Raw genomic sequence first — 23,232 nt, forward strand, 5'->3', positions numbered from 1 at the left:
GCGGAGGAGGGGGCGCGGGCGGCACCGGGCTGTGGCCCTCGGCGGGGTACAGCGCACGAGCCCCCGCAGCCCGCTGAGCCCTGTGCCCTGCAGGTCCCGGGCCGATGTCCCAGGTGAGCGGCCAAAGCCCCTGTCGCCACGACGCGCCCCATGGAGCCCCAGACGCAGCCCAGGAGCCTGGTAGGAGCGGGAAGGGGGGCGAGGGTCGGCTGGTTCCCTCCCTGCCCCTGCTCGAGGAGCGCGGAGACGCCCCGGGAGCGCCGTGGGGTGGGGGTGAGGAGTCTGGGTGTCGGGGACCCGCTCCAAGGATAGTGGAGGGCCGGGTGGGAAGGCCTGGCCGGAACGGAGGCGGCTGCGCCAAGTTGGCTCCGACTCCCCTCAGCCCATAGGCGCACACGCAGCAGACACACAGGCGTAGCACACCCACAGCGCGCGCGCGCGCGTGTACACACACACACACACACACGTGCGCACACGCAGCAGACACAAAGCCGCGCACACACAGACATAGCGCACACGCCCCGAGGCATCTGTCTCTCTGCCCTGGGATGTGTGTTCCCACCATTTCTGCCAGTGTGTAAATATTTACGGGGGCCTCTGGCTGGCGGGAGTGGGGCTGCCTTAGCCTTCCTCTCCTTCCCCTCCCCCAGCCCAGGGAGAGCCCAGCGCTTCCCGAAAACTTTTGTCTGCCCAGGGCTGCTGTGGGACGGCCCCTTCCCTCCTTCTGCCCTCTTCTACCGCTTACTGTCCTGCCGGGCCCCACCGTCCTGACCTGCAGGCCCAGCCACACAGTGACCTGGTGGACGGCCTCTTCCCCACCTCGGAAGCTAAGTCCTGGGTGTGCATTGGCAGGACACTCCTGACAAGGCAGGTTGCCATCCTGCAGGGTCTGCCCTGGGCTCCCAGTACCCCACGGTCCACAGGTCCAGCTTAGGCTCCTGGGGGAAGTTGGGAGCGCTGGGATTCATGCAGGGGACGGGTACCGAGTGGAACCCCGGGTCACCCAGGCTCTGCCTCCCTCGCACCCCTTGCACCCCTCTGCCTCCACCTCATCCCTGCCCCACCTCAGCCTCCAAGTCCGGTTGGGGAAATGGCTGGGATCCTGTCTCCCCGAGATGGACCTCCTGGACCTTGGAGCCGGCGTCCCTCACACCAGAGTGGGGACGGAGGGAAGCGGCCTGACTGATGGCCAGCACAGGGTCGAGACCAGTGTGCCTGCCCCACCTTTACTCCCCTAGAGTCCCTGCCCCTTCTGCAGAAGGAGCTTGTTCACTATGGGGGTGCCTGCAGGCTGCAGGGAATGCTGGGCCGGGGCTGCGAACCCCCCACCGCGCCGGCCTCCCTCCTCTCGCCTCCTTCCTCTCTCCCACCCCCGTGCTTCTTTCTCCCTTATCCGCCTTCTCTGTCCTCACTACGGCCTCCCCCTCCTCCAAGACCCACCCATCTGACCTGTGCCCGGGTCAGTGTGCTCCAGGCAGGACCACTTCCTGAGCAGAACCTGGAGGCCCCCAGTACTCCAGTGCACCCCCTCCCCGGGGCGGCCCAGGCCAGACAATGCGGCTTTCATAACACAGGCCTCTTTCTGCCTTCCTGCCGTCGTCTTGGGAGACTGAGCCTGCTGCCCAGGAAGCCCAAACCGCAGGCGACCTAGCCAAAACCCCACAGACGCCTGAAGCCGAGGCCGAGCCCCCCACGCCCCCGCGGGCCAGTGCAGGGCGGCAAGGCCAGGGGCCCTTCCTTAGCTGCCCAAGATGTAGAGGGGACGCGGGGGACTCAGCAGCCCTGGCTGGGGCAGGTGGCCAAGCCCACACCCTTGGCTCCCCCAGTGACCGCCTCCTTACCCGTCCCCGGAGCCCCAGGAGCCTGGCTCCCAACCCGCGGCAGACTTCTGCCCAGCGCTTCGGTGTCACATTCCTGCACCAGGTTCTAAATCGAATTTCCTGGGGAACCAGAGCCTTTGGACCTAAAATAAAACCAAGGCAACCCCGCCTAGCTAACAGCTTAGTTTGGTGGCCTAGGACCACATGCACATCAGAGGAGTCCACTATCTCCAGCCTCTCTGTCTCTCTGACCTGGGGCGCCCTGAACTCCAGGACACGGCACTCACCTGTGCTGAGCACCCTCCATGGTGCGGCAAACCCAGCCACCCCAGTGGAGGGGAAGGGGAAGGCTGCAGTCCCCTCGAACAGCCAGGTCTCTGTGACCGAGTTATGACCAGCGAGGGGGACACAAGCACCAAGTTTCCAGCAACTGCACTGCCTGGAGGAGGCGCTGCCGGCCTGGGGTCAGGGAAGGCTTGCGGAGGAAGAGAGGCTCCAGCTGGGTCAGGAAGGATGGGCTGGGTTTGGACAGCGGTCAAGAGGCACCATGTAAGTCTAGGCAGACCGGTCAGCAGTCCTGGTGGTGGCCAAGAGCCACGGCATGCCTGGAACCCAGGACCTTTGCACGCTGGATCCGTGTAAGATGCTGGCAGAGGGTATGGACGCAGGGCCAACAGGGACAAGTACAGGGTTCCAGATCAGAAAGGTCCCGGCTTCTCTCCAGAGCGGATTGATTGGAGCTCCAAGGGGAAGCCCAGGCCACTGTCCACAGAGCCAGGAGGGGCTGGCTTGGAGGGACCAGGCACTGGAGCTCTGGAACGCGGCCCCTCCCACACCAGCGCTCACAGCGCTGCCCGGGCTTGGAGGGAAGGAAACCCATAGGGGCAGGGTGCATGGGGCTTCAGGCTTGGGGTTTCTGCTCCAAGGTGCCATGGGCATGCTGGTGCCGCCCCGTCAGGTGAGCAGGGACAGCAGGGCTCCAGCTGGGGGCTCCAGCCCCACCCGATCACCCGCCAAGCACCTTGCCCTGCCACTACACACACACACACACACACACACACACGCACACGCCCTCTGAGAGCCGCTCCTCACAGGCGCTCTGCATGTCTCTCCTGGACAGTGATGTCCCTTGTTCACAAAGGGACAGCTGGCTCCGTGGCCTCTTGACATGTGTGCACGTCACCCTGCCACCTGTGTGGCTTTGCTGCTCCTCCTGCACCCAGGGCTGCTCTTGTCCATGTCAGGGTCTCTGGGGTGGCCGAGCCTTCCTAACCTGGGCTTCGCTACTGCTGCCTCTTTTCTTCCTTCTGATTCTTCTGTTTCTTTTCTTTTCTCTCTCTCTTTTTTTTTTTTTTTTTTTTCTTTTTTGAGGCAAGGTCTCACTACGTAGCCCAAGCTGGCCTTGAATTTCTATGTAGTTCAGGCTGACCTCCAACTCTCGGCGATCCTTCTGCCTCAGCCTCCCAAGTGCCGGGATGACAGGTGTGCACCACCACACCCAGCTTTCCCTGATTCTGCTGCCTGTCCCTGAGCATGTGGTTCGCTCCTGTTCTGCTCTTGGTGTGCTGAGTCCCTGTTGGGACCTCTCCTGTCCATCTGTGTGTCCAGGTCCAGACCACAGACTGCTTTCTGCCTTTCCTCGCATTCCCCGGGTCTGAGACTCAGGCAGAATGGCCAGCTGCTGCAGGCCGGCCTCGGCCTTGCGGTCCAGAGCTTCCTGATGGAGGCTGAGGTTGCCAGCCATGCTGGTGGCCGTGAGGAGTGGTGCAGAGGGGACTCCAGTCCCCTGCACTCTTTCCCACCTTCCCCCTCTCTAACCCTGGGGGCCAAGAGAGCAGAAATCTGGGCTCTGTCTGCTACAGCACGAACAGGGTCACCCCTGTGCACCCCGCAGACTTTGGGGCAGAGCCTCTCCTTGACCACCAGGCAGGCCTGCTGCGCTCCTTCGAATCCTAAGGGCCAAGCCTTCGGGTCCCCTGTACACACAAGCTGACCGGATTGCTGGAACCTGCCCCAGCTGGTGACCGACTTGGACCTTCCTGCTCCTCACTGCCTTTCATTATACCCCGTGGGGAGGCAGGATCCTGGGTCAGGGCCCGGGGCCATGGCAGCACCCCTCAGAGCCAGGGCTACCAGGCCCCACTGTCCCTGGAAATTAGGACCCCGGCCCTGAGCTCCTGGGCTGCGTCTCCACATGTCTGTCCCCTTTTGTCCCTGCTGTGATCTTCCAAAAGCTGTCTGACCTGTCTGTGGTCAATCCTGGTGGCAAGGGCGGCTCTGGACAGGCCTGAAGAGCTGGTGGGGGTGGGGCAGGAGCGGCCCTGAACAGGAAGGGCGCCCAGCGGAGACCCAGGCGCCACGCCCTCCCCGCCCCGCCCCCACTCCCTGCTCCAATGGGGCCTGTGGTTTACCCTGAGCAAGTCACCGCCTGCCCAGGTCCTCTCTGCCACCCACATAGGCCTCCGGGACCTCTATCCCCAGGGGCCTGAGGGACCAGCGTCTTTGGAACAAGAATTTCTCAGGTTGAAGGTTCAGGGCCAGCTTGTGTCCAGCCCCACTGAGCCCAGGAGTCCTGTGTGCACAGCCTCAGTGGATCTCTCCTCATCCCCCCTGTTCTCACCCCTGCCTTCGCTCTTGCCCTCCCGTGGTGACAGGCCCACACAGAAGCCCGCTCTGTTCTCCGGGACAGGTTATAGCTCAGTTTCCAAGGCAGTTCTGCCTCCGTCTGGGTCTCTGTCCGCGCTCCCCCTTGCTGTCTCTGTGGTACGTGTGTGGCGGGGTTTGTCTTTCACTCTCAGGTCACACTGCTGTCCGTCTGTCTTCTCCAGCCCTCTGTGTGGCCAGCCACCCTTGGGCGTCTCAGTCTGCGCCGTCCCCCGCATGGTGTGTGTGGGGTGGGGGAGGCCGGGCACACTCCGGGCGCGGGCCGCCTTGTGCAGCCTGGGCTGGGCCGGGCTGTGACCCAGAGCTCGGGCTCCTTGCTCCCCGCTCCCCTCGGCAGAGCTATGGGTTTGAAGGTGGCTCCTGGTCTAAACACTGTAATTACCTGTGCGGCCTCTTCCCCTGCCTGCGCCCTGGCCGCCCTGTCTCTTGCCCCGGCTCCTCCTGCCAGGCCAGGGTCCTGCTCTCTGACCCGCTTCCTGCCGTCCCTCCTCCCGCACCACTGCCTTTCTCCCCTGCCCCTCCCCTGCCTGCTGTCACGCTGTCCCATCCCCATCTGACTCTCTCCCCGTCGCCCTGACGCCTGTCCCCGTCCCCCCTCCCTGTTCTGCTGGGTACCTGCCTCTCCCGACACCGTCTCGGTGCACACAGCGCACGCCCTTGCTCACGCACCCTTGGGGACTAGGCTTTCTGGGTGTCCATGGCGGTGCCAGACAGGGAACGGGCTGAGTACCTGGTGTAGGGCCAAGAATGCGGCTCAGGGGGCACAGGAGCTGTGGGGTGGGGCCCGGCTGGGCAGTCCGGAAGGCACCCTGGGGATACACCTTGGCCCTCTGCTTTCTCCCCAGCCCAGAGGGAGAGGCTCCTGCCTGGGCTGGAGGTAGGAACAGGACCTGCTCGCCCTGTGGAAGCAGCATCGCAGGAGGGCTCCCTGGAGGAGGCAGCACCTCCCATGCCCCAAGGCAATGGCCCTGGGGCTCCGCAAGCCCTGGACAGCACTGACCTCAGTGTCCCCACGGAAGCTGTGACGTGTGAGTCCCTGGGGACCATAGGCTGGGACAGCAACATGTAAGGGCGGAATCCCACCCAGATGAATTGTCAGAAATGCAGGGAGCACCTGGCTGCCCGCTTGGCCAGGCCCTCAAGGGTGGGCAGCCGCAGGAGCAGTGCTCAGCTGGAGGGAAAGGCTGGGGTGGGTGGGATCAGAGCCGAGATTGCTGCATCTTCCAGGGAACCCAGGGCACACAGGAAGAGTGCTCATTTTTGTGTTTTGTTTTGTTTTTTTCCGGGTACTGGGATTCGAACTCATGACCTCATGCTTGCCAGGCAGATGCTGTGCCTCTGAGCTAAATCCCCAGCCCCAAGTGCTCATTTTTTAGTAACTAATGACGATTCCCCCAAACCCACGGGCATGTTTTTTGTTTTTTTTGTTTTTTTTTTCCGAGATAGAATCTCCCTATGTAGTTCAGACTGGCCTGGACCTCACTGTGTAGCTTAGGCTGGCCTTGAACTCACAGCAGTCTTCCTGCCTCAGCCTCCTGAGTGCTGGGATTACAGGGGTGCGTCCCCACATGCAGACACATTTTTACTTCCCAAATTGCTGTGCTGGCATAAGCGCTTATACTTGCAGGTTAGCCTGTAGTGGGGCATCAGGATACCTGTGGTCAAGCCCATCTTACAGGCAGGAAACTGAGGCACAGAGACCTGCTCGCCCCGATCCCAGGCCAGGGCACCCAGGTTGGCGGTGGGCTCTGTGCTGTGCTGACTGCCCAGCTGGCTGGAGCACCGGGCGTCACCTCCGGCCAGGACATCTGGGGCCAGGCCAGCTCCCTGGAAGCCGGGCACCGAGTCCGCCAGCTCCGTGCCCTCAGCCGCCACCAGACACACCCCTGCCGGCAGCGAGGAGAGGAGGTCAGCGCGGTGGCCGCGGAGCAGGGCCCGGGTGGACGTGGGACAGACAGTGCTGTCTGTGGCCCCATTGTTTGCTCTGTGACTCAGCCACACACTGCCCCACAGCCAAGGCCGCAGGCGCACTCTTGTGCCCGTACCCGGCTCGCCACACACTCCGCCCCGGCTGCCCGCTGCGCCCGTTTAGGCAGCAGGGCAAGGGGCAACACAGCCAGCCAAGGCCCGGCCAGGCCCCCTTGGGGCCAGGAGGCGGGCAGGATGATTCAGGCCTGGCCACTTCCTCTGGCCTTGCCCCTGTTTACCCACATAGGGGCCCAGCCACTCCTCTAGCCAGAGTCTCCCCTCCTTTCCCTCCTCCTGGGCTCCGTTCTCCCAGCCTGCAGGCCTGTGCCCTGCACTTCTGGGCTGATGGACCTTTGGCAAGTTTTGCCCTCTCTGGGTCTGACTTTTCACATCTGTAAAATGGAACCACAGAGAGATCTCTCTCTCTCTCTCTCTCTCTCTCTTGCAATGCTTAAAGAAGCAACAACATGAAAAGCTTTTGATGCTGCTCCTGGTACAGAATAACTGCTCAAACCCGTGAACTGCTCCAGTAATCCCAGCCGCTTGGGAGGCTGAGGCAGGAGGATGGAACGTTTAAGTTCCTCCCGAGCAACTTGGCAAGTTCCTGTCTCAAAATTAAACATAAGTGGTAGCAACCTGGGATTTGATCCTCTGCCCCCTGCTTGCCTATCCGCCTGCTGAGTGCCAGCTCTAATTTCCAGGCTGGTCGACTCTGGGACTCTGTTTCCTCATCAGTGAAAATGGGGTGCTCCCCTGTCGAGGACGCAGTGCAAGAATATTCAGCAAGTGCCTAAATGGTTGGCTGGCGTGCAGTGGGTCCTCAGTAAGTGCTCCATGTTGTGACCACTGCCCTTGCTAGAAGGCCAGGCCCCCTCCCCTCTGTCATCGTCTGTGCATTCCAGCCTGCGGGGTCTGGGACCCACATCCCACCCCGGGGGACAGAAGTACCCAGCATTTACAGAGGCAGCTGGGTGCGGTGACGCACACCTATAATTCCAGCACTCGGGAGACTGAGGCAGGAGGATAGGTGCGAGTTTGAGAACAGCCTGGGCTCCAGAGTGAGCTCAAGGCCAGCCTGAACTGCACAGGGAGACCCTGTCTCAAAAAGACCAAAAAAAAGAAAAAAGAATCCAGCATTTACAGAGGCCTGGATGGGGATCCCAAGTGCCCACAGCCCCTTCTGAGGCCCCAAGAGCACATGCCTGCCCTCACTGCCACCCCGGCCTGCCCAAGTGAGGTCCAGGAAGGAGCTGGGCACTGGCTAGGGGTCAGCTTGCTGTACCCCACTGACAAAGCTGAGGTTCGGTGCCTTGCCCTGGGAGGCAGCTGGAGTCCCCCCACCAGCTTCCTCTTCCTTCTTCCCTGGACCCCACGGCCCCCACCCTACTCCTGCTGCTGCTGCCTCAGAGGTGGGGGCCAAGGCTCGAGCAGGGGTTTCAGGGAGAAGGAGCCGGAAACGGGGACTGCCTGAGGAAACCCTGGGTTCCAGGCCCAGGCTGAATCTCCAAACAGATGTTTCCAATAAATCACCCAGCACACCAAGGGCAAAAACAGCTGGGGGCTTGGCAGCAGCTGAGGGGAAGGTTAACTGCTTCACTGCAGTCCTCGTTCATCCAGTCCCCCATAGTCAAAGTCCCAGGACTCCGAGAACGGGAGAATGAGTTTCAGGTGGAGTAAGAAAGTGATGTCTTAAACCGGGCGTGGTGGCACACATGCCTGTAATTCCAGCACTTGGGAGGCTGAGGCAGGAGGGTTGCTGCTAGTTCAAGGCCAGCCTAAACTTATGCTTAGTGAGACCCTGTCTCAACAAAACAGGAAGTGGGGTGCAGGCTCTGAGCACCCCTTCACCTTGCACCTCTGCCTCTGTGGGGTGAACCCTGGACTGGGAGCCGGGAGCTGGGATCCAGCCTGCTGCTGTTTCGTGGCGTGGCTCTGAGCTTTCAATTATGGACCTCGGTTTCACCTCCGCAGAAGACAGCCTGGCGGGGTGCCCTGTGGTGTGTCAGGTAGAACTGGGGGTTGTCAGGGGCCTCCACACTTCCCCCAGCATCCTTTCTCTTCACCTCTCCAGGCCAGCCTCAGGGGAACCCCTTGGGCTGCACCCCACTACTGCCAAATGGCTCCAGCCACCCCTCAGAGCCGGGCAGTGCCAGGCAGGCGGGGAATGGTGCTCTTGGGGGCCCCAAGGCCCACCGGAAGCTGCAGACGCACCCGTCTCTGGCCAGCCAGGGCAGCAAGAAGGGCAAGGGCAGCACGAAGTCGGCCTCCTCCCAGATCCCCCTGCAGGCGCAGGAAGGTAAGTGCCCTGCCCAGCCTGTTTCTTACGGCCTGGCCCGCAGCCAGCGGCAGTAGCGTGGCCTCCAGGGGCGGGCTAGAAATGCAGAAGCCCAGGCCGGAATTTCTGCTTGGGGCCCGGGAGCTGAGTCCCCAGAGCCCTTCATGCGTACTCGGATCTGCCAGCCTTGCAGAGCACACCTGTTGGGTAAACTGAGGAATGCCACATTCTTGAGGCTGAGCCCCTCCCACCCTGCTCTCTGAGAAGTGCTCGGACATGGCCTGGGGCCCTGGGGCCAGTGCCGAGGAAACCACTGCATTTCTGAAATCAGGAATTTTCCTGGAGGGGTTGGGGGGTGCAGCTCAGTGGTAGAGCACGTGCATGCCGCATGCAAGATCCTGGGTTCCCCGAGTTTGGTCCCCAGCACCAGAAACAAAGAAAAGGAGAGAAATTTTCCTGGAGGCGTGGACCATCCGGCTAGTGAAGGCCGAGCACTGGGCAGAGTGTAATGGTGCTCGGCTGGGCCTGAGGGGTCAGAGGATGCACAGCACCACCCGCTGTTGCTCTTGTAGCACCAACATCCTCTGCCACCTGGGTTCCCAGTTCTGCTGTCTGTGCTCAGGGCCTGCCTGACCCCTGCCCCATCCACGCCGGGGGACCCTGGCCTGCATTCAGCGTGCTGATTGTCGGAGATGGGTCCCGAAGCTGCCCAGAGCAGGACGCAGGTTCTGCCCCTGGTCTCATGCCTGTGACAACTGCAGAGAGAAGGAGGGTCGGATTAACGTGGGAACACCTTTGCCACCTACACTGGGCAGGGGAGGCTGCAGGCAGTGAGGCTGAGTGGAAGACCCAGCCAGGGAGGTGACAGGGACCGAGAGGACCCACACTGTATCTGGAGAGCCACAGGGAGGCACAGGGTGGTGACTCACGAGGTGTGCATGTGAGGGGCACGGCCCAGCCAGTTCCAATGGGGCCGGAGGGCGGAGAGGACCCTCCCCCTTCAGCTGGACCGCGCAGGGTCTCGGGAGACCCTCAGGGCGAGGCTGTGTGTCAGAGGACAGGCGGGTGATGGGAGAGCAGGCCTCAGGGTCCTGGGGGTGAAGGGGGTTTGTGGGTTTGCATTTCCCCAGGGTTAAAGAATCCCCTGTAGGATTCTAGGAGCCGTTCTCGGTTCCTAAACCTCATGCCTCGGTTTCTGCATCTATAGAATGGGCTCATTGAGGCCCAATCTTAGTGTCACAGAAGCTCTGCATAAGCTTACTCCCACAAGGCGAGGGACCTGTCACCCGCAGGGTGTTTCCTAGGCCAGCAAGCTGAGGGAGGTCAAGTGCAGCACGCCCCACCAGCTGCCTGATGTGAGCCCTGCTCTGATGGGCCCGAATCGCTGAGCCCAGGGTCATCACCTCCCTAAAGATGCTGGGCTGGGCGCCGTGCCCGCTCCCCGGAGCCCAGCCAGCTGGGTCCCCACTGTGTCCTCTCCGGCCCCGCTCGTCCCCAGACTGCTGCGTGCACTGCGTGCTGTCCTGCCTGTTCTGTGAGTTCCTGACCCTCTGCAACCTGGTGCTGGACTGCGCCACGTGCGGCTCCTGCGGCTCCGAGGACTCGAGCCTGTGCTGCTGCTGCTGCGGCTCCGGAGAGTGCGCCGACTGCGACCTGCCCTGCGACCTGGACTGCGGCATCCTGGACGCGTGCTGCGAGTCGGCCGACTGCCTGGAGATCTGCATGGAGTGCTGTGGCCTCTGCTTCTCCTCCTGACCAGCAAGGGGCACAGGGACGGACAGACGCACGCCCAGGCCGCCCGGGCACTCCCAGGGTGGGATGGGGCAGGGCGCCAGGGCTGTAGAACACTGTGAATGCCGGGGAGGGGAGGGACGGGGGGCAGGGCCGTGGGCTTCTCTGCCTGTCTCCTGGCGTCCCCTCTCCTGCTGCCCCAGCTGGAGGACAGCGAAATGTGAAAAGAGCCCCTTCCCGGCCTGCCAAGCCCCGCCCGTCCTTCTCTGGCCCACAAAGTGACCTGGAGGCCAGGGCTGGGCTGGGACAGTAGGGACAGCATGGCGAAAACTGGAGGGGCGCAGAGGGTCTGTTCTATTTGTCGCTGTAAATAAAGATACTTGTTCATCTCCACGTCCTCCTGCCTCATGACCAACTGCTCAAGCAAACTCCCCCCTCCCCTTCCCGTGACCTGTCCCTCCCCTCCTCCCTCATTCACATCCCCTACAAGGAAGGGGGGCCACCACCCCTCCCCAGGGAAGGGCACCCAGAGCCAGAAGAGTCAACCTTGGCACAGGATTAATTAACAGTAGATGTGTTCGGGTTTTGATTAATTAATCTGCCGCTGAGTGCAGCCCTCCAGTTCGCCCCTGTGAAATCACTGCAAGGCCCAGGGCAGTGCCCACAGCAGCTCAGGGCTGGCAGCACCCCGGTGTGTGCGGGCCTTGCTGGGAGGCAAGCTGGGGCCAGACTGAGGGTCGTGTACCAGCCTCAGTTGCTCCCTATCACCAGGGGCTGAGAAAACACGACCCTGAGTCAGGAGCCCAGAGACCAGCTGTCCATGCCCTTGGGGTGCAGAGAGAAGGGAGACCTCAGTACCGCAAAGCTGTGCGGAGCAGTGTGGACCCCAAGGGAGCAGGGGCAACACACGCACTGGGTCTCCAGGAAGCCAGGAGCCAGAGGAGCAGAGATGTCGCACAGCAAGGACTTGGGCAGCTCTGAGGCGGGCCTTAGAGAGTGCGTGCCCAGGGACGCGGGTGGGCGCTGCTCTCCGGGCCGATGTCAGGAGTGGTTCGGGCAATCGGAAAGGCAGAGGGGCACTCTGAAGGGGGCCCGATGGGATCCAGACTGCTTCGGAATGTCACCAAGGGTGGGAGTCCTGCCAAGGGAGTGGGCCTTGGGGGGCACGCCTCGGGCCTGTTTGCCCACTTCCAGATTTTCACCCAAAACTGGGAGGACAGGAAGGAACCTGCCCTGGGTCACGCGCTCGGGACCTCATGTTCGCTCACCTGTGTTCACTTGTTTCTAACTTTTATTCTGCGTGTGCACACACCGTGCACAACTTCCCAGCCCCGCCTGTGTGTGCGTGGGGCCGTCACGCGAGTTCTCTCTTTTTATAAAGTGCGAGGACAGCGCACAGACCCCATGCCACATCTTGACTTTGTCACCTGCTTGTGCACCTGGGGGGCTTGATTATCACAGGCCCAGGCCCTGGCGTCCGGCTGGGTGGCCAGGCCACCGAGTAGTGATGAGCTCGCCCTCCCTGGCCCCTCTGTTGGGATACAGCTGTGTGAGCGCCCCTCGTCGTGGCCGAGCTGGCTCATAGCACGCTGCGGGAGGTGGCGACGCTGGGCCCCAGGGCGCTGCCCAGTTGTCCTCCGAAGGGCCAGCCTGTGGCGTCTGGCACAGGTGGGCAGGAAGGCCCCTCCTGGCCCCTGGGGCTGCCTGGCAGGAAGAGGCGCCGTGCATTCCAAACCCTGGCTTCCTGCCGAGGCTGCCTGAGGTGTTGGCTTTAGGACAGTGGTTGAGACCTGAGACCTGAGCCGCCAAGGGTGGGGGTGGCGGGATTTAGCCGGCCCCCCGACACGTGTGCACACACGCATGCACACGCACACACACACATACACGCTCCATACGGTCACATACATATATCATTCCGCACAACCACACGCATACTGCCCTGTACACCACGCACGTGCACACACGCCCCACTCACTCCCCTCTCATACTGCCCATTTCAGAGCCCGTGCGGGGCCCAGAGCCCCGGGCCCAGCCCTGCACCCTCTGCCCGTCCTGCCTCCCCCGCCTCCTTGCTTGTGCCCAGCCACCTCACCTCCGCTGGCAGCAGATGGCATTCACGTGCAGGCCACCACCCACCTCCCTGCCGCCTCCAGAGAAAACCAGGACCCTTCCCCTCTCCTGAGGAGACCCCGTGGGCCCCATCCCTGTTTTCTGACCACACCAGGTGGCTGGGCCGGGTGACAGTTCTCAGCCTGGCCCTGCTGCGGGTCCCAGGTAGAAGGTCCCATTACTCTCTGCGCCTTAGCTTCCTGTGGACCCCACCGTGCCTCCAGAAGTCCGACGGTCCAGGGTCGGGGCAACCAGGACAACCAGGAGACTGCTCAGGGGCTGCCCTCGCCCTGGTTGTCCACGCTGAGGTGAGCATCCCCAGTGTGGAGAGCAGACGGGGCCAGGGTGACAGCAAGTCACCAAGCCAGGAGCCTGCTGGCAAGGGAGGGTCAGCTCCATTTCCTCCATAATCTCCATCGCCCCCATATTCAGGGGTACCCCCTGTTCTGGTGCCCAGAGTGGGGCACACAAAGCCGTAAGAAGCCAACCTTTTGGCCCCAGAAGGGCCGGCCTGTGGAAACTTTAAGCAGCTGCCCGTCCCACATGTAATTATGTCCCAGACCTCCACTGGCTCCAGGGGAGACGAGGCAAAGGTGGGTGGCCAGGCGGGTCCCTGAGGCTCAGGGTGACTGCAGATATCCTACTGCTGGCCCTGGGCACCAGGGCCCCGTGACAGCTAGGGAGGCAGTGTGGCACCCTCAGGACAGCCCTATGCAGAGGACAGGGCCCTGGGTAAGAGCAGGAACAGCGGGCCCAGCCCCTCCTCCTGTGCTGTTGCTCCTCTCCATGTGTTCCTATATGAGGGCCATGAGCCGCCATAGTAAAGTTCAGGGAAGGACTCTGATTGGCCAGGTCTGTGTTATAGGCCCACCACTGGCCAATCACTGTCCCAGGAAATGGAGGACTGTGATTGGTCAGGCCAAAGACAGGCGTCATCTCTGTGGCCAGAGACGGTTGGTTACTTGGCTGCCCCTCCAGAAGGAGAATGCAGAACTGGGGAGGAGAAGCTCCCCAAATAAGTAGGGATGCTGTGTGGAATTAAAAAGGGGGAAGATTGGCAGATTAAAACAGCAGGAGCTGCTTGGTATGGTAGCACGAATTCCTATAATCTCAGTACTCTGGGAGGCTGAGGCAGGAGGATGGCAAGTTCAACCCTAAGGACAGCCCGAGAGAAGGGACTGTTGCCGCTGGGGTATGGATGGCGTCCTTGCCAGGATTTACAGGTGGCCCCACGACTCCTAATTCAGATCTTCCTGCCTCAGTGGCATCTGATGAGAGAGGGACACCGGGGCTGAGTAGATGGGGAAAGGAGGCAGAGGCAGAGACGTCAAAAGAACAGTGCGGGCACAGTGGGGCCCGGGAGACAGGACACGCGCTCATCCTCCGCTTCTCCCAAGGTCGCCCACGGTGGACTGTGGGGGCAGCGGTGCCCTCAGCCTGGGTACCTCCCAGCCGTGGAGCCCCCAGCAGAGCTGGGCAGCTCAGCATTAATTAGGGGCCCGGCTAATGGCTCGGAAGATTGGCCGGTTCCGGGGCCGCTGATGGATAGAGACCTCGGTGAGATTTATTCCTAATTATCTCATCTGTCTCTCCTCATTACTCTTTATGGCCGGGATTTATGGGACCATTTGGGGGCCTGGCCGGGCCAACACGAAGGCCAGCCTTGAGATGCTGCAGCAGAACAATAACAATAACAACGCACGCCTTGCCTGGATGGACGGGTGATTTGCCTTCCTCCACCCTGTCCTTGGGACCCTGGATACCAGCACCTCTCTGTCCCTTCTGTTCCCGGACTCGGGTCCTCAAGCACCTGTGGAGTGCAAGCCTGTGGGCCCCCTCTGCCTCCCACCCCAAGCCTCTCTTGCCCTCTCTGCTGCCCCCAGCTGGAGGCTCAGGCTAGCTGAAAGAGGAGCCAGTTCCAAAGAAGACAAAGGCCCCAGTGCGTGGTGGTGCAGGCCTGTCATCCCAGCCCTCAGGGGGCTGAGGCAGGAGGATCACCATGGGTTCAAGGTCAGCCTCAACTATATAGCGAGACCCTGTCTCAAAAAAAAAAAAAAAAAAAAATCAAACCATAGAGGGAAAAGGGCCATAGTAATAGTAGATATGCTTAACAAGCAGCAGAAACCCCAAGCATATGTGGTTTAACCCATAAGGGCATTATTGTCCCCTTACCTAGAAATGCAAAGGAGGTGACCCTCAAGCTGTGCAGGAGGCCAGGTGCCATCAGGGGGCCTGGCTTCCATCCTTCTGCCCTGCCCTGCTGTGTTCAGAATGTGGTCTGTGTCGCTCCTCTTGGTCACAAAATAGCTACTGCAGCCCCAACACTCCTGCTCACACAGCATCCCACAAAGGACCACAGGGCGGGTGGGAAAAGAGCTTTTTCCTCCCACACCTTCCACTGGGGTTTCTGGAAGATGCCTAGGGGCATTTACCTACAGCTCTGCCCAGGCTGCCAGCCTGGGCTTTACTCCCTCTTGAGTTAGGTTCTCTCAGAAGCAGGCCAATGGGTCAGGCATGGTGGTGCACACCTTTAATCCCAGCACTCGGGAGGCTGAGGCAGGAGGATCATTGTGAGTTCGAGACCAGCCTGGGCTACAAAGTGAGCTCAAGGCCAGCCTGAACTACATAGCAAGACCCTGCCTCAAAAAGACAAAAAACAAAAAAGCAGGCTAAGGGCAAGAATTCAAGCCCTGGTCATCTGCGCAGGATGGGTTCTGGGGACACTAGCTCCTGAAGGACATGCCCCCCGCCCAAGACCGAGGCACTTAGGTGCCAAATGCACTGCCTGCGGTGAGGACCGTGCCCAGAGGTGTGCCACTCCAGTCCTTGGCCTCCCTGGGCTGCAGAGGAAGCCCCAGAGGCAGAAGGCAGCCAGAGCAATGCTCACGGGAAGGAGGCGGAAGGTGGCAGGGTCGACCAACCCCTGGTGGGGAGGGAGAGCAGGGCTCGCGGTGCAGGGCCTGCCAGGCTCTCTCACCTCCTCTCCAGGGCGCCCCGCAACTCTACCCTGCAGGGGTGCACAGTTTCCACCCCCTCGGGAGGAGGACGCAGGGACGGGCCCCAGGGGAAGGCAAATGTCAGCCCCAGTACCGGGAGAGACGCCAGCAGCACCTCGACAGGAAAGCAGGGGAGCCCCTTCCCAACACTTTGGAGTTACTAATGCTGCAGGAACCCCCCCAACTCAGGCCCCAGCCCTGAGAGCGCCCTGCCACTCTGCTGCCCTGCCCTGGGCGGGGGAGTCTGGCCTCTGCCATCAAATGCCAACAGCCCTCCCGCCAGCTTGAGGGGCTGCCCACCCTGGGAGGGTGCTGTGCACCTGGGACCCTCAGACATCACCACCAGGGGCGTAAACTGGTGCATGCACTGACGTGACACACGTGTGTCATGTGAACCAAGGGTTCCCGGCTAGGTTCGTGCCAAAAGGAGCCAAAGAGAAGCAGAGGAGGGGCTGGGCGCAGGGCAGGGTCGGAGCCCAGCACCGGAAGATAGGACGGCACAGCCTGGAGTGTGCCCGACAATGCTGTGCCCCATGGCCCCAGACGCCCACAGCCTGCCGGCAGCAGGACAGACACACGGGCGGCGGCATGCTCACCAGGCAGGGTGCGCACCTGCCACGGCTCAGCACCCCGGGTGGGCCTTACAGACCCAGAGACCCAGAGAGGGCAAGCGACACTCGCCCATGCTGTTAGGCTCTCAGTGTCAGCGTCACCCCCAGGAACGGGCCCTGGAGGAGCTGGGAGGGGGTGTGAAGGATTGCTGGGGAGCTCGCAAATGTTTGTTCCCTCTCTCTCTCTGTTTAGTTGGGTTGTGTTTTTTTTTTTTGTCTTTTTGAGACAGGGTCTCACTATGCAGTTCAGGCTGGCCTTGAGCTCACTTTGTAGCCCAGGCTGCTCTTGATCACACCAATCCTCCTGCCTCAGCCTCCCGAGTGCTGGGATTACAGGCATGCATGACCATGCCCAGCTTTTACTTAGTTTTTGTTGTTTGTTTTTTTGTCTTTTCGAGGCAGGGTCTCCCTATGCAGTTCAGGCTGGCTTTGAGCTCACTTTGTAGGCCAGGCTGTTCTTGAACTTGTGATGATCCTCCTGCCTCAGCCTCCCCAGTGCTAGGATTACAGGTATGCATCACCAGACTATTAGGTTATTTGGGCTTTTTGAGAAAGGGCCTTGCTCTTATTCCAGGCCTCTGGGCTGGGCATTTACATGGCTGCAAGTCACTCCCTGGCGAATACGCCTTGCCGCAGGGCTGCTGGAGTGGCCTCACACGTTGTAGCTCTCTGAAGCAGCATAGCCAGGGACAGCAAAAAAGGAGACATGTGTCTACACTGACCTGACCTCAAGTCCTACACCAGGCAGCCCTGGTCAGTGTGGAAGAGACACGAGGGTGTGTCTGAGGACACCAGAATCAATGCAACCCATCCTGCAAGTTGGTCGCTGTTTCATTCTTTCTTTTTTTTTTTCCTGTTTTCTGAAGCAGGATCTCACTATGTAGTGTAAACTGGCCTTGAATTCACTATGTAGCCGAGGCTGGCCTCAAACTCACAGTGATCCTCCTACTTCAGCCTCCCAAGTGCTAGGATTATAAGTGTGTGCCACCATGCCCCACTGCCATGTGTATTTCAAACCAGTTCCATTTGTTTTTTCTTTCCAGTACTGGGGATCGAGCCCAGGGCCCCTGTACAGAGCTATATCCTCAGCCCTTTTTAAACTTTTGAGACAGGGTCTCACTAAGTCTGGGCTCAAACTTGGAATCTTCCTGCTTCAGCCTCCCCATGTACTAGGACTACAGGCAACCACTACCACACTTGGCCTCATATCTTATTTCATCAATTTCACCTTCACTACTTTGCTGTTAGAAATTTGCATTAAGTAGCTGGCCGTGGTGGCGCACACCTATAATCCCAGCACTCGGGAGGCTGAGGCAGGAGGATCACTGCAAGTTCAAGACCAGCCTGGGCTACAAAGTGAGCTCAAGGCCAGCCTGAACCGCATAGCAAGACCCTGTCTCAAAAAGACAGAAAGAAAGAAGAAAGAAAGAAAGAAAGAAAGAAAGAAAGAAAGAAAGAAAGAACGTTTGTATTAAGTTCTGTAATGTACTGCACACACCCAAGCAGCTGGCTGGTGGGAGTCATTATACCCATTTCCTGGATGAGGAGATTGACTTGGAGATGCTAACTTCGTCCAGTGGCATCTACAGTGGGTACTGTGCTGAGTCTGGCCCTAGCTGCCTGGCTTCCCCTGGGTCCTTTATTTTTCTTTTTTTCCAGTACCAGGAATCGAACTCATGACCTTGTGCTTGCCAGGCAGGCACTGTGCCACTGAGCTAAATCCCCAGCCCCTCCCCTGGTTCCTGATCTAGGCTTTTGCTGACTTGCTGTGGCCCCTGGAAGGTCCCTTCCTGCGACTGCTGGTTGTCTGGCTATACCCATTAGGGTCAGGTCTACTCTTGGGCAAGTTGGAAGTGTGGACACAGGGGCACAGGCTCCTGCCCCTTCCTGTGTCAGAGTCCCGGCACAGCACAGCCCTCATTCTCATGGTCCAGTGTGGGGCATCCACATTCCAGACAACAAGTGAAAGCAGAGGGCTCCTGTTGGATGTCATTAAAGAAGATTCCGGAAGTGACTGACACATCTGCTCACTTCCATTGCCCAGAACCTAGACTGCTGAGAAGGCTGAGGAGAGTGATCTTTATTCAGGGTGACCGTGTGCTCAGCCAAGATTTCTTTTCTTTCTTTTTTTTTTTTTTTTTTTGTCTTTTTGAGACAGGGTCTCGCTGTGCAGTTAAGGCTGGCCTTGCGCTCACTTTGTAGCCCAGGCTGGCCTTGAACTCGCAAGGATCCTCCTGCCTCGGCCTCCCTAGTGCTGGGATTACAGGTGTGTGCCACCACACCCGGCTCTCAGCCAAGATTTCTATTAAAGAGGCCAAGGTTTGTATTATTATAGAAGAAATGAAGAATGGCTATTGGGGAACAGCTACCCTACCCAAGAGCACTCACCTCTTCCTTTTTCTTAAGGGACCCCAGTAGAGTCCGCATCCTTTTAGCCAGCCGTAAACTCAAGACCCGCAGAACCCAGCTCCAGGCCATGAATTGGGATTGGTTCTAGCCAGTCATGTGGCCCCATACACTTGACAGTGATTGGTTTAGTGCATGATCATGTGACACCATCTTGGCCAATAAGGAATGAGGGTGTCTCTAGCACCCCTAGAAGAGGCAGGCATTCTCATTTCCACCTTTTGTAGTTGTCTATCAGTGATTTCGAATGAGCCACTTTAGGGGCTGGGGATTTAGCTTAGCGGCGCAGTACCTGCCTGGCAAGCGCAAGGTCTTGAGTTCGATTCCCGGTATCGAAAAAAACAAAGTTTATTAGAATGAGCCACTTTGGGACCATGAAAGGACCCCATCTATAACATTAAGAGAAGTCCCCAAGGCCTCCAGAGCACGGGAAAAGAAGAATGTATATATCCACTTCCTATAACCTTTCCACAAGTGGACTAACCAACCTTGGAACCACCTACCTCTGTTATGTGATCATTCTTAAGCAACTTCAACTAGGTTTTCTACTATTTGTAGCTGAAAGCATCCACCTGGTCTTGGCATTCATTTCTCTGTGAGAGGGACGGATGTGTGGCCCCAAAGTCTCACTCTCCCAGTGAGGACTCCCGAGAGCTCAGCACCCACAGTGTTGGTGACAGGAATCCTTTACAAACCAATTTAAGCAAAAGAGGAATTTATTGGCTCCTGTAGCTGGAAGGAACACGCCGGTATTTGAAAAATTAAAGGAAGAGCTTCTGTAATCAGGTTGGGAGCTAGGCAGCCAAGGCCACCAGGATTCTCCTTCCTTCCTTCTCTCTCTGCACCTCCCCGTCCCGGGCTCGGCCCCGGCGTCTGCTATCACTGCCAAATCTTTCCGCATTGGTAGATGGGAGGAGTGGAGTGGAGAACAATCAGGTGTGCCAGGAGTCCACTGGGAAAAGGGTCCGTAGTTCATCAACCCCACAGCAGGGAAGAGAGGCAGCTCCCCAAGAGCAGCGGGCGAGGTTTCAAAAGAAGCAGAGGCCAGGCATGGTGGTGCACGCCTGTAATACCAGCACTTGGGAGGCTGAGGCAGGAGGATCGTTGCGAGTTCGAGACCAGCCTGGGCTACAAAGTGAGCTCAAGGCCAGCCTGAACTGCTTAGTGAGACCCTGTCTCAAAAAGACAAAACAAACAAACAAAAAGAAGAGAAGCAGAGGACAAAAGAAAACAGATGCTTAAGATGAACCCCATCCCACTCAGACAGCGGCTCCAAGCGATTTTTTCCCGTTTTAAACTGCCATGCATTGGACGGTGTGGCTCAGTGGAGTACATGCCTAGCATGAGTGAGGCCTGGGTTCCATGCCCAGCATTGCAATGAATCAATCAATCAATCAGTCAATCAATCATTGCCACACATCTCACCAGGGCATTAAATGAAACCAACCTAGTTACCTAGCGCACAGTAGGGTTTTCCCATGGAAAACCTCAGGGGCCCCATCACATTGATTCTGTGGGATTGCTGTGCCTTGAAGGTGAACAGTGTGGCTGCTCTGAAATTTTTTTTTTTTTTGTCTTTTTGAGACAGGGTCTCAGTATGCAGTTCAGGCTGGCCTTGAGCTCACTTTATAGCCTTGACTGGTTTTGAACTTGCAAAGATCCTCCTGCCTCAACCTCCCGAGTGCTGGGATTACAGGTGTGCACCACCACACTCAGCCCGCTCTGAATTTGATCATGCCCTGAGTTTGGTCCAAAGATCATTGTTGGAACTGTGAAAGAAGCCAGATACTTCTTAGGCATTTTGTCTTAAAACCCTAGCCTGAACCGCTCGTGATGATGCATGCCTATAATCCCAGCACTCTGCGCATGTGAGGTAGGAGGATTGTAAATCCCAACATGGGCAACTTAGTGGCTTAGGAAGACCCTGTCTGAAAATAAAAAAATAAAAACTAGAGGCCGGGCATGGTGGTGCAAACCTGTTATCCCAGCATTCCAGAGGCTGAGGCAGGAGGATTGTTGTGAGTTCGAGACCAGCCTGGACTCCAAAGTGAGCTCAAGGCCAGCCTGACCTGCATAGTGAGACCCTGTCTCAAAAAGACCAAAAAAATAAAAAATAAATAAATACAAACCAGGTTAGGGTTGTAGCTCAGTGTGAAGGGCCTGGATTCAATCCCTAGTCTTACCCCACACACACACATACACACATGCACACACATACACGTACACACATGCACACACATACATATACACATGTACACACACGCACACACATACACATACACACATGCACACACATACATATACACACGTACACACACACACGCACACTCACACACACGCAAAAGACCCAGCCTAAGGGAACGCTCTATTACAGATAATGGACTCTGTGAGTGGGGCTCAGTTTGGAAAATTCAGACTATTCCAGACTGTGGGAGGAGGACGGAAAGTTAATACAAGGCATGGGCCATGGGTGGTGAAAGAGTACAGAAGCCAATGGGAGGAACTGGTGCAAAGAGGAGACCCGGCTGGCGCCTCCCTCACAGGCAGGGCCCCGGAAGAGTTGGCATCCACATGAGAGAGGAAGAGCTTGCTGTCCCTGCCGTCCCCCGGGTGAGAGCAGGAGAGATGACCTTCCGCAAGCCGGAAGGGCGTCTTCCTGGAGCCCCACTGTGAGCTTGGACTCCCAGCCTCCACTCCGTAGGGATGCACCCCGCCCTGTGCCAGCCCCGGCCTGCGAGGATGTGTCAGAGTCCAAGTGCAGCGAGACTCGGGCCCAGCTGACCTCCCCGTTGGGAAGAACGAAGCCCCCAGAGTCAGGTTCACGCAGCCTTCTGAAGCCCAGTTCTGGAAGCTTGGGGCCCAGAACCAGCCGCGTCTGCACACTGCTGAACGTTCCATAGTGACCTCGGAAAGTCCTCGCCGATCAACCCCTCAGTCCTCCAGGTCTGGGCGCCCGAGCTGCTGCTCCCTGCAGATCCGAGAGAAGTGACCAGGGCAGAATGTCTGGCTGTGTGGATGAGGAGGAGGGTGGGTTGGGGGCGGGGCAGGAGGGCCAGAGGCCCTGTATTACTTCCTGCTCGCCACGGCCACCATTGCCACAGTACTGGGGATAGTTTGTTGTTGTTGTTGTTGTCTTGCGATGGGGGTCTCACTATGCAGCTCAGTCTGGCATTGAGCTCACTTTGTAGCCCAGGCTGGTCTCAAATTTGCAACAATCCTCCTGCCTCAGCCTCCCGAGTGCCGGGATTATAGGCATGCGTCACCATACCCGGCTCTGAGGGTATTTTGGACACAGAGAAAATGAAAATACAATTTATGAAAGTCTGTGGAATGTGCCAGGTGCGGTGGCACATGCATGTAATCCCAGAATTTGGGAGGCTGAGGCAGGAAGCTCAACGTGAGTTTAAGGCCAGCCTAGGCTCCATAATGAGTTCAAGGTCAGCCTGAAATACATAGCAAGACCCTGTCTCAACAAACAAACAAACAAACAAAATCAGTAGGATACAGCTAAGACAGAACTTAGAGGGAAATTTATACCACTAAAGCCTTTATTAGAAAAGAAGGGTTTTAAATCAATGATCAGAACTGCTCCTAAGGGAACTAGAAAAGTGTGAGCAGAAGGAAAGAAATTATAATGCTGAAGCAGAACCTGATGACACAAAGAGAAACGAGAGAATCCAAGTGATGATAAAAGCTGATTCTTGGAGGAAAACCAGTAAAATTGAGAAACCCCTATTCAGCCCCAAATTACCAGTAAAAAAATTTACAATAGCATTGGAAACTATGAGACGAATCTGACACGATGTAAGACTGGTGCCTGGAAAGGATCAAAAGTCATCGCTGAGAGAAATTAAAGAAGTGGAAAGATGCTCCTGGATAAGAAAACTCAACATTATTAAAATGTCAGGTCCAGGGCCGGGGATGTAGCTCAGTGGTACAAGTGTCTGCCTGGCAAGCACAAGGTCCTGAGTTCGATTCCTGGTATCGAAAAACAAATGGAAAAAATAATGTCAGTTCTCTCCAAAACTCATTCAGTGAAGTCCTGGTCAGAATTCCCACTGGCTTTCGTGTTGAAATCAACCTGACTCTATACTTCATACGGAAACGCAAAAGGCCTGAGAGAGCCAAAATAACTGAGAACAAAGAACACATCTGGAAATGTGTACTTCCTGATTAATAGAACGACAGAAGTCAAGACAAACACATCACCAACTGGACAATCGAGAAATAGGCCCATACATAAACAATCAGCTGCCTTCAGCAGGCACGAGGGTAATTCCAGGAGCACGGACTCTCTTTTCAACAAATGGTGCTGGAATAACTGGCTACCCACCTACCAAACTAAAAAAAAACTAGCTTCAAACCATAACCTGTACCATATGCAAAGATTAGCTCAAGTGGAATAGCAAGCCAGGTGTGGTGGCACACGCCTCTAATCCCAGCACTCAGGAGGTTGAAGTAGGAGGACTGCTGCAAGTTTGAGGCCAGCCTTGGCTACATAGTGAGTTCAAAGCTACATAGTGAGTTCATAGCCTGAACTACACAGCGAGACCCTGACTCAAAAAACAAAAACAGCTGAGCATGGTGGCACATGCCTGTAATCCCAGCAGGAGGATTGTTGCAAGTTCGAAGCCAGCCTGGGCTACAGAGTG

The 23,232-nt window shown here is 58.1% G+C and overlaps 1 protein-coding gene across 2 annotated transcripts; it reads left to right on the forward strand.

The window, feature by feature from the left end:
- Positions 1-93: 93 nt before the first annotated feature.
- Mdfi (MyoD family inhibitor) lies at positions 94-10,851 on the forward strand (the record flags this gene model as incomplete). Of its 2 annotated transcripts, XM_013517001.1 has the most annotated exon segments (4): positions 94-180; positions 5,330-5,512; positions 8,524-8,748; positions 10,226-10,851. In XM_013517001.1, coding segments are annotated over 4 exon segments (752 nt in total), but the record flags the coding sequence as incomplete, so codon positions are not given.
- Positions 10,852-23,232: the final 12,381 nt, after the last annotated feature.

This window comes from Chinchilla lanigera, unplaced genomic scaffold, assembly GCF_000276665.1.
Source record: "Chinchilla lanigera isolate Chin_1 unplaced genomic scaffold, ChiLan1.0 scaffold00036, whole genome shotgun sequence".
NCBI lineage: Eukaryota > Metazoa > Chordata > Mammalia > Rodentia > Chinchillidae > Chinchilla > Chinchilla lanigera.